The 15539-nt window shown below is 39.1% G+C and overlaps 1 protein-coding gene across 3 annotated transcripts in view; it reads left to right on the top strand.

Moving 5' to 3' along the window:
- Nucleotides 1–15539, top strand: part of RARS2 (arginyl-tRNA synthetase 2, mitochondrial) — an 88985-nt gene that overhangs the window by 16245 nt on the left and 57201 nt on the right. For all 3 annotated transcript variants that reach the window (XM_070073798.1, XM_070073799.1, XM_070073801.1), the window contains exons 3-5: nt 1904–2003; nt 3907–3990; nt 11410–11507. In XM_070073798.1, coding sequence (XP_069929899.1) covers nt 1904–2003; nt 3907–3990; nt 11410–11507 — 282 coding nt within the window. The remainder of the gene's footprint in view (nt 1–1903; nt 2004–3906; nt 3991–11409; nt 11508–15539) is intronic.

Below are 15539 nucleotides of genomic sequence, written 5' to 3' on the forward strand. Positions count from 1 at the left end.
CCTGGAAGAAGCTCCTAGCTCCTGGCTTGCAATCAGCTCAGCTCTGGCTGTTATGGCCATCTAGGGAGTGAACCAGCAGATGGAAGACCCCTGTCTCTGTAACTCTGTAGTTGAACTCCTTCATCTCCCTAAAGCATTTTATTCTCTGTTGAACTTTTCTTCCTGGTGAATCCACATAATTTCAGAATTTGTATTTTAAATATTCTTAATAAGTTTGTGTTAATAAACGTGGACTCTTGTCCTGATGCAGGGCTACTTGGAATATTTTTTATTTCAGTGAAATGATGTAATTTTTAATTTGAATCATATTAATATGTTATTCATATCTGGAAGATAATCTTGGGTGCTGCCTAAGTCATTTTTTTAAAAAAATAGGAATTATGTGACTTCTTTGTGTTTCTGTGGTGTTTGAGCACTGTACTGTTTTGCAAATTTGAAATGTTTTCAAAAATATCCCAGCTATAGATCAAAAAGCTATAATTTAATGTTTGGTAAATTTGGATCTGTTTCATTTCAATAACTGTTATTAGGATTCTTGTTATTTTTAATTTTCCTTGATTTTTGAAATTTTTGGTGTTTGTTACTCTGTCATGTTTTGAGTGTTATTCCCATTTTATTAAATGAATTTCTTCACTTTAACGCCTTATTTATTGGCACAAATATTTGAGTCATCAAAGTCTTTTAGTGAGAATGACACATTCACATCTTATGAATGTCCACAGTTAAAGCTAAGTTTTAAAAAGTTGAATTGTCATACTTGTTAGAGAATAGTCTCTGAAAAGAAACAGTTTGCCAAGTTTGTTAGTATATAAAGAAGTACAGAAAGAATTTCCTAGAAATCAGTACTGTTATTATTTAACATTTTTATTTAACATTAAAACTTGGGTTAGTATTTTTAACTTTGCAGCAACATTATTAAGTAGGTACCATTATTTTCACCATTTTGTTGAAGTACAGAGCTTAAGCAATATGCCCAAGATCACACAGACACTGGTAGATTCACTTGATCTTCTTTTACACCTCAAATTTCAGTAGATGAGTTTGGCCTGGTAAGTGTAATCCAACCTAGGCTGCACTAGGCTGCAGAATAGTGGATTAAGGCTTTGGAAATTTTTTTTTTTTTGTCTTAGTTCATTTTTAAAATTTATATGAAAGGCAGAGTTACAGAGAGGAAAGATCTTCCATCCACTGATTGAGCCCTTAAATGGCCACAACGAAGCCAGCAGCTTATTCTGGATCTCCTACGTGGTGGCAAAGGTCCAAGTTCTTAGATCATCTTCCACTGCTTTCCCAGGCACATTAGTAGGGAACTGGATTTAAGTAGAGCAGCCAGAACTCTAACCTGCACCCATATGGGGTGCTGGTACCTCAGAGGGTAGCTTTACCAAGTAAGCCACAGTATAGAAATTTCCCCTAGGGAAATTCTTAATAGTCATCGTGTGCTATGTTTGTAAATGTGATGTTAGCCAAAAGTCACACAGGAATTTTTAGACTTTTCTCTGAATTTCATCAGTTATATAAAGGAAGTCACTAGTACCCCTCCAAAATAAATTGTTTTATGCCAGTGACAGATAAGATGGGATACACTGCTGACAGAGTAATTTTCAGATTTCTTATTAAATATCTAAAGATGTCAGTGTGGGTGGTTATATAGATATCAATTAATATGTTATAATATTATAAAGCTACAATTAGGTAATTGAAGAATTGTGTAAGATGGTAAGAAATAAAAGTTGTAAATTAATACACAGTGAGTTCTAATTTCTTTGCTTTAAATTTTGAAAGTATAATAACTTCTGATAAAGCTATAAGTATACAGAAGCCACTGTGATTAGTCTTTGTTAACATTAGCAATGTTTTTAAGGTATCATCAGCTGTTTCTCATTTCAATGTCTATCTTTAGAGAAGTAGCTGATTTCCAGCTTTCTTTGGATTCTTTGTTGGCAAACAATAACCATTCAAGCTCAGATATTCAAGTTCAAGCCAAGAGACTGGCAGAGAAGGTATGTTAACACCATTCCCTCTTTTTATCATTATAGTTAAAGGAAAAAATTGTATCATGAATAGTGGTGTTTTTTTATTCAAGGCATCTTGGAAAATATAATCTAAATTGATTTTACCCATATAAAATAAGCCTATGGTGATTTTTCAAATTAGTTATAAAACGTTCTTCTTGAGCTGATATCGTTTAAAATTTTGATTAGTTACAGAAGGTCTGAAGTGTTAATTAGATTTACAGATTGAAGCTGGATGGACTTTTGAATTTAGGAAAGCAAGCTTGGTGAATTAGACCAGTGGGCTGCAGTTTTTAAAATGAGTTTCTGAGAAGATGAACATTCAAATATGAGAAGAAATGATTAAATGGAAATAGAATTGTGATTACAGATTAGTGGTTAGATGATTCAATAAACCACTTTCATTTCTAAGTTCTCTGGAGGGTTTGGTATCTGAAAAAGAAATTGAAAGCTTTGTCAAAAATGACCAAATCTAAATTATTAGTGTAGTATCCTTGGAAAAGACAAATGTTGCACAAGGTTTTTTATTATAAGTGACACAGAAGAGGTGTCTAGGAACTCTGAGGAACTGAAACAACAGAAGTCACTATCACAGGAAAAGATGTGCAATTAAAGAATGATATCATAGGCCGGTGCCGCAGTTCAATAAGCTAATCCTCCACCTGCGGCGCCGGCACACCAGGTTCTAGTCCCGGCTGGGGCACCGGATTCTGTCCCGGTCGCTCCTCTTCCAGTCCAGCTCTCTGCTGTGGCCTGGGAAGGCAGTGGAGGATGGCCCAAGTACTTGGGCCCTGCACCCGCATGGAAGACCAGGAGAAGCACTTGACTGCCAGCCGCAGCAGCCATTGGGGGGTGAACCAACGGCAAACGTCTCTCTCTCTCACTGTCCACTCTGCCTGTCAAAAAAAAAAAAAAATGATAAAAGAGCTTTGATAACCTTAGTAAATATTTATTTGATAACAATCACCCCAGGTGTTTATCAGGAAGTCATATCAGGAGTAGAATTATTCCAGTTATCATATCTAGTTCCCCTTTTTCTTTATATTGGCTTATCAGTGGCAACAATATCTTTTTTTTTTTTTTAAGATTTTATTTATTTATTTGAGAGACAGAGTTACAGACAGTGAGAGGGAGAGACAGAAAGGCCTTCCTTCCACTGGTTCACTCCCCAAGTGGCCACAAAGGCCAGAGCTGGGTCAATCCAAAGCCAGGAGCCTGGAGCTTCCTCCTAGTCTGCCATGTGCATGCAGGGGCCCAAGGGCCATCTTCCATTGCTTTCCCAGGCCATAGCAGAGAGCTGGATTGGAAGAGGAGCAGACGGGACTAGAACCGGCGCTCATATGGAATGCTAGCACTGCAGGCTGAGGCATCATAGCACTGGTCCCAATAGTATCTCTTTAAGTTCCATACATTTTCTTGGGATTTTGGACTGTAAGAAAGCTATTTAAATTATTTACATTTTACATGTTGGTACAAGTGCTTTAGCATATACCCTGACAGAATGTCATGTTAATGTTGTGAGGTGGATGAGATAAAAAGTGTCAGAATTGGTAGAGTGAGGTCACCTATAAGTCTCTGAATTGTGACCATAATTGCAGTGTGAAGTACTATCACCCTCTTCTTTCCTCATTAGTTGGAAGAATTTGAGGGAAGGGAAAGAGGAAGAGAGAGTGCTAATCCAGAATGGCACTCCAGTCAGGAAAAAGAAAATCTGTTTACCTAAATACAATGATGGAAATGAAGTGATTGGATAAAGCTTATGTCCAGATATAATGACCATGAAGAAGAAAACTCACCTGTTGTCTTTGTAAGCCAGTTTTATAGAATTAAAACTATGTGTCTCATTGACCTATTTTCTAGCATGCCTATCTTACACCATTTATCGTTTCAGCTAAAATGCGACACAGTTGTGAGTGAAATCAGCACTGGTCGAGGGACTGTAAATTTTAAAATAAACAGAGAACTGTTAACAAAGGTAAGAATGGATAATTGTTCATCCATGTGCTTTCACTGTCTGCTTTAGCCATAGTGGTGGTTCTTCAGTTTCTAAACTGTGCCTCCTCTTAGCTGAAAACCTTTGCACATACTGATCCTTTGTCTGGAGTGCTGCCCCCAAGTTAACACCCACTGATCTTTCACATCTTGGTATTTCTTCAGTATCTTTTTGATCCTTTCATTTAAGCTATGAAAGCACTGTGTTATCTCTTTGTAGAACCTACCATAGTTACTGTTTTATTTTCCTTTTAATTGGAATAATGCCTCTTGCCCTTTAAGTTCTAATTCGTATTAGAGTTTTGGGGGTCTATAAACCATTAGATCTCCATTTCCTAGCACAGTGCCTGGCATCTAGTAGGTACTAGACAACTATTTGTTGAATGAATAAATGGACTCAATTGAATGTAATATAGGTACTGCTGGTTTCTACTGTCTGGCAACCTATAATCTGTTGGAAGCATAAGAAAAAGAAGTCATGAGACAGCTGCTTCTTTTAATAAAACAATAAATAGTAGAACAAAAAATGGTGGTTGATACAGTATGCATAATTCAGAGGTGGGAAAATCAGGATGGCCAGAAAGAGTTGGAGAAACCTCATAGATGGGGGCTGGCGCTGTGGCGCAGCGGGTTAAAGCCCCGGCCTGCAACGCCAGCATCCCAGTTGGGCACTGGTTCGAGTCCCAGCTGCTCCACTTCCAATCCAGCTCCCTGCTAATGTGCCTGGGAAAGTAGCGAAGTATGGCCCAAGTCCTTGGGACCCTGCACCTGCGTAGCAGACCCAGAGAAAGCTCCTGGCTCCTTGCTTCAGAATGGCTCGGCTCCAGCTGTTCTGGCCATTTGGGGAGTGAACCAGCAGATGGAAGATTTCTCTCTCTCTCTCTCTCTCCCTCCCTCCCTCTCCAACTCTCTCTCTAACTCTGTCTTTCAAATAAATAAAAATAAATCTTTAAAAAAAAAGAAAGAAACTTCATAGAGGAATTGGATCTCATTTGAGTGAGACCTTGGAGGACAGGCAGTCTTAGGTAGTGGTATGAGACCTACCACTGAGAGTTCCATTGTATCATAATGTGTACATTGGCCTATTCGTTTTTTAAAAAAAATGATTTGCCAGGCTTAGTAAATGTTATACTCTTGAATTGAAAATCACCAGAAAACCAAAGTTCCTAACAACATAGTCTTTTTTTTAAGTACAAGATTTATTGTATTTATTTGAAAGGCAAAGTTGGCGGGGGAGGGGAGGTTCTTCCATCGGCTTGTTCATCCCCCAGATGACTGCAACAGTGGGGCTGGGCCATGCTGAAATGAGAAGCTTCTTCCTGGTCTCCCTTGTGGGTGCAGGGGCCCAAGCACTTGGGCCATCCTCTGCTGCTTTCCCAGGAGCATTATCAGGGAGCTGGATTGGAAATGCAGCAGCCAGGACTCACACTGGCGCCCATATGGGATATTGGTGCTGCAGGTGGTGGTTTAAGTCCACCACTTATGCACAGTGCCAGCCCCACAGTTTAGTCTCTTAACAGTGCTCTACAGTTTACAGGCGTTTGCTCATCAGCTGTATAATTTTTTCTGAAGAACAGTTCATGTTTTGTACTTGCCTCTAGACCTTTGAACCTTTTTTTCTTTTTTTCATTCTTCATGGTAAATTAGTTAACCAAAATCAGCCACATGCACAGCAACATTTGTCTTGAGCTTGTTAAAAAGTATCTGTAACTTGCAGGACTCTTGAGACATTTCAGATGGACTTAGCAAACCAGTGGCTTCCCAGTTGTTTTTTCAACTTTTACAAAAGAATTGCAGCTCACCAGTAAGCCCTCCAAAGACTTGATAGTGATATTTTCCTTTATTTTTGTTTTTCCTATAATGGGAGTATGTACCAGGGTAGGTGGAGCTTTACTCTTAAGGGTAATTTAGCTGAAAGAGATGTGGTTTTTATTTAGAGATAAGGTATATATGTACTTAGTAATTTAAAATTTCATTGGCTGTGAATTTGTGGGTTTTTTTTCTGTTTTGTTTCTTTTTCATGTTTTTTTTCCTTTTGTTTTTCCCATGTTTTATTTCAATAACAAATTATAAAATTTTCTCTAGGTTACTTACTAAAAATATCTCCAAAGCCTCAATTGACAGTGAAGGGACAGGAGTCCCTTTGAACTCCAGCTAATTTTTTAAACATTGAAATTCTCCCTTTGTTGTGGCCATGAGGATCTGAATCTTAGTGGTTTTCATTAAACACAAAGTGGATTATTCACAGAAGCTCTGTTCAGTGTCACAGTAAGGTTACGTCCTAGAGCAGTGAGAACCCATAGTCTGAAAAAGGAGTCTTGAATGTGCCTTTGCTAACATTATGATTTTAATTACAGTTCCAGTTTGCTCAAAGCCTGAATTCTTTCTAATTTGACTTCATTACTTTGGGCCCTAAACAGTGGTCAGATGTTTACATGTCTAATGAGTTTTTCACATCAGGAAAAAGATTCTACTTTTTTTTTTTAAGATTTATTTATGAATTTGATAGGCAGAGGCAGAGAGAGAGAGGTCTTCCATTGGCTGGTTCATTCCCCAGATGACAGAAACAGCCAGAGCTGTGTTAATCAGAAGCCGGGAGCTTCTCCTGGGTCTCCCACATGAGTGCAGCGGCCCAAGGAGTTAGGCCATCTTCTACTGCTTTCCCAGGCCACAGCAGAGAGCTGAATCAGAAGTGGAGCAGCCGGACTCAAACTGGTGCCCGTATGGGATGGCAGTACTGCAGACATGGCTTTACCTGCTACACTACAGTGCTGGCCCCCAGATTCTACCTTTTGTAAGACCAACAGTGAAATAATTCTCTGCTTGGACTGTGACGGTAATAGCAGTGTGAAGTTCTGTTGCCTTGTACCAAACTTCTGCTTATCCGTAGCTTGCAGAGATGACTTTCAAGACAGACTGTAACTTTGAGCAGTATTTAATTAAAAGAGAGGGGGAAAAATGTGATTTTAACCGAATAGGAAAAATATAGTCAATATGCTGTTTTCTTCAGTGCCTCAGAAATACAAAACAGATAACATCATTTCATTTCACACATTTTTTATTTGCCAAATTCAACTTTGGATGCTCTACCAAAAGGAAAATAAAATAAATGGCTCCATTTCTGCTCATTATTTTATTAATATGCAATGATGCATTCAAGTTACAAATGGTTTCCATGAATACATGGAAAGAATGAATTATTTTAAACATTTTAAAACTGTTAACAAAAAATCAGCCAACAGTTAGAAAGACAAAAATTGGCCACAAAGATAAGAGTTGTAGACAAACAGAAAATACCAGCCAACTGAAGTCTGCATTAATTTGTTAAAGCATTCCCAAAAGTGAAATCTCTAAGTGACTTCATTTCTGACTTAAAACTCTTTATACACCAATATTTATATTAAAGCTTACATGTAAACATACATATTACTAAATAGATGGGCCTCTAGGTTTATGGAATAACAGGGAACTTTAGTAGGTAGCTCTAGTTAGAAGCTGGCATCTTTGTGCCCTCTAATAAAACTGCCTGCCTATTATTTATCAGAGAGTATATTACTGAGATAATATAAGACAAAATGGCTGGGAAACTGGCCTCAAGGAACTTATGATATAAAAGATAAGCATTCTAAAAATCACAGTGTAATATGTGATGGGTATGATAATGTGCTGAATATGGTAATGAAGGCATATATAGGATATATTCTCTGTTTAAAGAAATGTACAGGGGCCGGTGCTGTGGTGCAGCAGGTTAAAGCCCTGGCCTGAAGCGCCCGCATCCCATGGCGCCGGTTCTAGTCCCGGCTGCTCCTCTTCTGATCCAGCTCTCTGCTGTGGCCTGGGAAAGCATTAGAAGATGGTCCAGGTCCTTGGGCCCCTGCACCCACATGGGAGACCTGAAGGAAGCTCCTGGCTTCCGATTGGCTCAGCTCCAGCCGTTGCCATCTGGGGAATGAACCAGCAGATGGAAGACTTCTCTCTATGTCTCTACCTCTCTCTGTAACTCTTTCCAATAAATAAAATAAATCTTTAAAAAAAAATAAAGAAATGTACATATAGATCTGTTTTGTAGACAGGGGACATAAGCTTGAATTGGAATGAAGATGGAGACTGTTCCTGGGAGATACAAAAGCAGGCATTCCAGGCACAGAGGTTAGCTTGGGCCATTGTATGAGCACTTCTTTTTATTTTTTTAAAGATTTGTTTATTTATTTGAAAGTCAGAGTTACACAGAGAGAGGAGAGGCAGAGAGAGAGAGAGGTCTTCCATCCGATGGTTCACTCCCAAGATGGCCGCAACGGGCGGAGCTGTGCCGATCTGAAGCCAGGAGCCAGGAGCTTCTTCTGAGTCTCCCACGCCGGGGAGGGGCCCAAGGACTTGGGCCATCTTTTACTTCTTTCCCAGGCCATAGCAGAGTGCTGGATTAGAAGAGGAGCAGCCGGGACTAGAACCGGCTCCCACATGGGATGCCGGCGCTTTCAACCAGGGCATTAACCCACTACGCCACAGTGCTGGCCCCTAAAATGAGCACTTCTAACATGATTTTTATGGATATTACAGTGACCTTTTAATACATTTCTTAAAGTTTTTAAAAAGTGATAAATGCACATTGGTAAGAAGTTTTTTTTTTTTAATTATGCAGAATCACTGAGGTTTGAATAGGATTTAGACTTAATTAAATTTTTGTTACATGAGGTTATGTATGTTATTTGGTTGTAGAGTTTTTGCTGTGGTGTAGCTGACAGGTGATGAGTGTCTGAACCAGAGTAGAGAGAATAATTAATGATAATTAATGCTATTTTGGAGATAACAGGCATAGGACTTAGTGATTAATGACTGATTATGGAGTTTGAGGGAAGAGGGTAAATGCTAGGAATGCCTTCTGAGTTGTTTTGTTGGTAAGTTTATTTCATGGACAAGGATAATATAGAAAGTAGACCAAGTATATTCTATTTGAAGTTCCTGAGACACGTAATCAGTCCTCAGATATACCAGAGGCCTTCAAAAAATTCATGCAAAATCCATATTTAAAAAAAAATACTATGCAAAGATTTAAAAGATTTTTGCACCTAAATAAATTTAAAGTACTTTTGTATACCAGTTTGTAGCACAAGAGATTATTAGGTAAGTGATAGTTGGAGGCTTAAGGGATTGATTTAAGTTGCCTAGAAGTACGAAATAAGAAACTAGAAGCAAGAATAAAGCACAGGGTGTATAGTAAAGAACAGGGGTAGAAGATGAGCTTGCAAAAGAAGCTGAGAGCAAAAGTCAGGAGAGAGTAATGTCTTTACAACCGAGGAAGGAGGATTGTTGCAAAGAAACAAAATAGTCACCAGCTAAGGTAATGTTTGATATGCCTAGGGAAGGAGGAGAAGGACCAGGATAAGAACAGGTCGTCAATAGAGACTTTAATTTTATCTTAAATGTTTAATTTTTTATTTTACAAAAAAGTATTCATAGAGGAATAAATTAAACAAAATTCAAGTGTTATGGTTGAGTTTGGGATTTAGAATATTTATTCTGCAAGCATAATTTCAGTGAAATATTTGGCAAAGAAAGATGCCAGGCAGCAGGTGAATCAAATTGTCAATGGAAGGTTTGGAAATATATTATATAACGTATACTTTTATTAAAGTTGCGTTTGTTTTTGTTTAAGGTAGTCAGTGAACAGAAGGTCTCAGCTGTTAAAGAGAATTCTAACTTACTGTTTTTAACTTTTGTGAAGTCTACCAGTCTTTACACAAAAAGGGCTGGGAAGTAAGGAAGTTATATAAATCTTAATATGTAGAATAACCTGAATATGGATTCCCTCTCACTAATGTTTTTCTCTCTCCATTTGTAGTCTTCTTGTCACATATATTCTGGGAGTAATAAATATTAGATTCCTAATATAGGACTGGCACTATTCTAAATTAATGTCTATTTCCTTCTGTACACACATTGTGAGTGAAGAGAATATTGTTTTTTCTGTGATCTTGGTGCAGATACATAGTGTTTCTAAATCTTAATTTTTACATCCACTAAATGGTAACTATTACCTGTCTTTGAGATTATGAGCCCTGAAGATAGGATATAGAAGCACTTAGTGTTGAACCTTGTACTCTATAAATGCTTCTTGAATGTTAGTTGTTGTGTATTTTACTGCCTGCTGCTACCTTCTTTGCCTGTTGCCATTAGTCAGCATCTTAACTCTTTGATGAGAACATTTTTAAACATGAACCACATTTTTAGGACTCAAAGTGCAATTTGTGAATCAAAACCAATATGGGTAAATAAAAATTCATCACAGTTGTTTCAGAACCCTACTTTCAAAAAATGTATCTTCACCATTAATGAAACATACAGGTTTTGTAAACTGTATGGTAGTTCTGTGTTAGTAACCAAAAATTAACCTGGAATATATTTTGGAAGTCTGATAGTTCCTTGTTTTTCACTTACGTAGCCAAATGGCGTTTAATTATGCATTTGTCTTTGTTCACTACAGTCTCTTGTGATGTTTAGTGTTACAAAAGCAGCAGCAGCATGCAACAGTCAACACCTAGCTGTGGAGTGGGAAAAGTTTTTACTGCATGACAGTAGTAGTATGATCTTGGGAAAGTTATTGCTCTGTGCTTTACTTTCCTTGTTTATAAAAATAGTATGCATCTCCAAGGCTGCTGTGAGAATTAATGAGTTAATACACACATAAAATGCTTAGCACATAGTATGCACTTAATAAGCATTACTTACTACCTTTTTTTTTTTTTTTTTTTACTATTTGCTTTGTGACTTTTGGCAGTCACTTAGCCTCCTAACTCAGCTTGTGTTTCCTAATCTGTAGAGTATCCACATCATTGGTTATTGCAAGGATAAATAAACATGATATGTAAAAGGGCACCCAGGGAGCTGGCCTTGTGGCACAGTGGGTTAAGCTACCACTCGGGATGCTCACATCTCCTGTCAAGTTGCCATTTTTTAGCTCTGGCTCCTCTGCTTCTGATCCAACTTCTGCTAATGCACATGGGAGGCAGTGAATGACTCAAGTGCTTGAGTTCTTGCTACTCAGAGACCCAGATGAAGGTCCTGTCCCTGGCTTCAGCCTGGCCCAGCCTTGGTTGTTGTGGTCATTTGAGGAGTAAATCAGCGTGTAGAAGATATCACTCCCTGCCCCGCACCCTGGCCAAGTAAATAAATAAATCTTTTTTAAAAAGCGAGCACCAAGTTTCCATCACTGTTACCTCATGTTGTCACTACTCTGACTAGTGTTAGTATCAGAGAGGAAGTGCTAAAGGTGGTGCTGACAGTGCTATAAAAGTCTCAGTTCTATAAATTAGAATGAACAAATTAGGAACATTTAATTCCCAGTAACAGTAATTAAGAACATTGCAATTTTTTTCCTGTTATTAAATCCCACTCTGTTTTTCAGACAGTATTACAACAAGTAATTGAAGATGGCTCAAAATATGGATTAAAAAGTGAACTTTTCTCTGGTGTTCCCCAGAAAAAGATCGTGGTTGAATTCAGGTGAGTGCTCACCTACCCATTTTATATGTTGATTAATCAAGCTGAGTGATCAAGGAGTTTTTTACCATCATCATTAGGAGTCTTACTAAATTACATGTGAGAAAATTTAAAATCATTGGGATTTGATATATGTGTGTAAATATATATATATATTTTTTTAAGTTTTATTTGAAAGGCAGAATGACAGTGAGAGAGACAGAGATCTTCCATCCACTGGTTCACTCCCCAAATGGCCAAAATAGCTGGGGCTGTGCCAGGCTGAATTCAGGAGCCAAGAACTCTATTCTGGTCCCTCACATGGGTGGCAGGGGCTCAGGCAGTTGGGCCATTTTTCACTACTTTCCCACGCCCATTAGCAGGGAGCTGAATCAGAAGTGGAACAACTGGGACTCGAACCAACCCTTCAATATGGGACGCAGATGTCCTAAGTAGCAACTCAGTCTGCTGTGCCACATTGCTAGCAATAAGATTAGATTTTCTTCGATCACATTGAATCAGAGTATCATTAAACCATGAATAAAAATAGATTTTGTGGCATATGAGTGAAGCCATTGCAGCACTGGCATCCTATATGGGCATGATTACCAGAGAACAAAGCCTTGTAATATTTATATTGTTTTTTCTTCTAAAATTACTAGAAAAAATAGCTTGAAGTTTTAAAATGGTTCTAGAATCTTCATATACTATGCTATCAGTATAACTATTTAATTTTGAGCTATTTTGAGGTAACTGAAAAAGAAAAGGGAACACTAAGAATACTTTGATAGTATGGCTGTTAGGTTGACAGCTCTAGAAAATTATCAGATACTGTGTTTGTCTTCCTAAGAGCTGAAGAAGAGTTTTGATAAAGTATTTTTCACTTGGAAAGAACTTGCTAGAGCATTTTTCTTCTTGAGTATTTCTGTGGAGAATTTTTGAAAATTAATATTGGGAAATACTACTTTATGTTTACCAACTCATTTTTAAACTGGTTATGATTCACACCTGGGTAATCAGAAAGACTGGGCTTTTCAGATTTCACGTTTGTGCTGTCTCTGCCACTCTCTTGTGTTCTTAGGAAAGGCAGGGATCTCTAAGACTCAGACACAATCACTTTATGGTAAGGACTGATTGCTTAGTAATCTGCAGCTCCTATGGAGGACATATTGTGAGTGAATCTTACACTGTCATATTAAATGGTATTGCTAATCATGATATTAAAATTGAGTTGAGTAGAGTTTAGTTGAGTTGAGTGGTTGAGATAGAGGATAGCTCAGAAGTCTCTTAAAATATTTAATATTTTTTGAAAATAAAGTTCTCCAGCTCCTCATTAGTGTCTTAAAGCAAGAACCATGTTGATGCCAGTGAATCTGTAGGTCAGGAAATCAGGAGTAGGAGGTTTAGCACCGATCTTCTACCTACCTGAGATCCCTTATGTAACTATAGTCAACTGAGGGGAGAAATCTAAATGGCTCAATTACTTATCTGATCAGGCATCTTTGCCATCTATTACTGATGAGAATGGCAAAGACTTTGTGGCACTCATTAATTATTTCATTATTGTCTTTAAATTCATGAAGGACACATCATTTTCTTCTCCTTGCAGACCCTTCAATAGCATTATTACTCTGATTCCTTTTTATTACTTCACTAACCAGTAAAGGAAAACCAGTAGGAAGGCAGTGTGTAGTATCTGTTACTGTGCATTCATCCTTGAAATGATGCCATTTTAAGTTTTTTGAAACTTGGAAGTTGCCACCAGTACTCACTTTTATCCCCTGTGTTTTTACTTCCACTTCATCATCCCTCTGCTCCAACTGAGCTCTCAGAATACCAGTACTTGGGTCTTGCTTATTTGTTGATTCTTTAGCTTTTCTCTTAAGTTGTTTTCCATATACTGCTTCTTTTTGCTCACGCTTAGAAAAAAGTCTAAGAATAACTGCTCTATTTGAGTTGTATTCTGTAAGCTTTTTGTGCGCCAGTTACTTGTTTATAGATTTGCTCCCTTTCCTTTTTTCTTTTTATTAAAGATTTATTTATTTATTTGAAAGTCAGATTTACACAGAGAGAGGAGAGGCAGAAAGAGAAAGAGATCTTCCATCTGGTGGTTCACTCCCCAATCACCCGCAATGGCCAGAACTGCGCCTATCCGAAGCCAGGAGCTTCTTCCGGGTCTCACACACAGGTGCAGGGGCCCAAGGACTTGGACCATCTTCTGCTGTCCCAGGCCATAGCAGAGAGCTGGACAGGAAGTGGAGCAGCTGGGTCTTGAACCAGCGCCCATATGGGATGCCGGCACTTCAGGCCAGGGCATTAACCCGCTGCGCCACAGTGCCGGCCTCCCCCACTTTCCTCTCTTCCCCTCCCCCCCCCCTTTCCTTTTTTCTAAAGCAGTTAAGGAAGGCTGGAATTTTAATGAGTATCTGAATGCTGACGAAGGCAGCCATCTTTGCTCTCTGATAGTTTCCATCTGGCATAGTTAAGGGATCACTGTTCTTCTTCCCTTGGAAGTTTTCTACATGCTGCAAAGCTTAACCATTTTGGTTTCAGAGTAGAGACAAATGGGGAGTATCAAACGGGCAGGGTCAAACTGATAGAAAGCATTGCTCTTAAATTTCTTCTAAGCCGGCGCCGTGGCTCAATAGGCTAATCCTCCACCTTGCGGCGCCGGCACACCGGGTTCTAGTCCCGGTCGGGGCGCCGGATTCTGTCCCGGTTGCCCCTCTTCCAGGCCAGCTCTCTGCTATGGCCAGGGAGTGCAGTGGAGGATGGCCCAGGTGCTTGGGCCCTGCACCCCATGGGAGACCAGGAAAAAGCACCTGGATCCTGGCTCCTGCCATCGGATCAGCGCGGTGCGCCGGCTGCAGCGGCGGCCATTGGAGGGTGAACCAACGGCAAAGGAAGACCTTTCTCTCTCTGTCTCTCTCTCTCACTGTCCACTCTGCCTGTCAAAAATTTAAAAAAAAAAAAAATTTCTTCTGAAAATGAGATACGAAAAGAGAATTTTTAAAATATATACTGTCTCAAATAGAGCAGGCAACTTTTCCACAGAAAAGCAAAGGATAAAATCACTGTTCTGAAGCTGGCTCCCTAATTCAGGTGATGATGGTAATAGGTTAATTATGTAGTAATAACAGATTAGGTTAACTGGGAGCATGGAGATGACTTTGATTTTAACTTTGCCTCACCAATACATGGTAAAGGTTGTATATATATTGTCTACAAACAGTGTGATAAAGTACAAGGGCAGGTGGGTGTTCTTTGTGAACTTGAATTCCACCTGGTAGATGGTGTAAGACCTGGAGCTAACTACTGTTGCTTTTCTCCTCTCTGCTGAGTTAGCCTTTTCTATTTTGTACAGATCAAATGTGGAGGAGCGTAGTCTGCAGTGGTGACCTTTCCTCTTCTTTCTTCCCTACCCCTTGTTATTCCCAAATGTGAGGTGCTTTTTTCACAAAACAGGTTGGGAACCTTTGAGGGGTGAGGGTAGCAGTACTGTTAGAAACTGATTCAGTGGTTTTGAATGGGTAGTCTTCTATTTCTGTGGTCTTTTTTCAAGATTTATTTATTTACTTATTTGAGAGGCAGAGAGAGAGAGATCGAAATCTACCTGCTAGTTCACTCCCCAGAGGGCCTCAATGGGCAGAGCTGGGCCGATCCAAAGCCAGGAGCCAGGAGCTTATTCCAGGTCTCCCATGTGGGTGCAGGGGCCCAAGGACTTGGGCCATTTTCCACTGCTTTCCTAGGCCATTAGCAGGGAGCTGGATTGGAAGTGGAGCAGCCAGAACTGGAATTGGTGCCCATATGGGATGCCAGCACCGCAGGCGGACGCTTAACCTACTGTGCCACAATGCCAGCCCCAATGTGTCCCTTCCTTTAAGACTGAGGAAATTACATAAAGTAACTTAACATAAGTCCTAGTAAAATGTCAAAATTGTAATTAGTAGTGGCTGCTTTGGTGGCCAAAGGACTTGAACTTGTATTTTCCATTTTATTTCTTTCTCTTCTCAGTAGGAATGACAGTGTTAGAGAATGGCAGATTGATGATTTCAA

The sequence above is a fragment of the Oryctolagus cuniculus genome, chromosome 5, assembly GCF_964237555.1.
Source record: "Oryctolagus cuniculus chromosome 5, mOryCun1.1, whole genome shotgun sequence".
Classification (NCBI taxonomy): Eukaryota; Metazoa; Chordata; class Mammalia; order Lagomorpha; family Leporidae; genus Oryctolagus; species Oryctolagus cuniculus.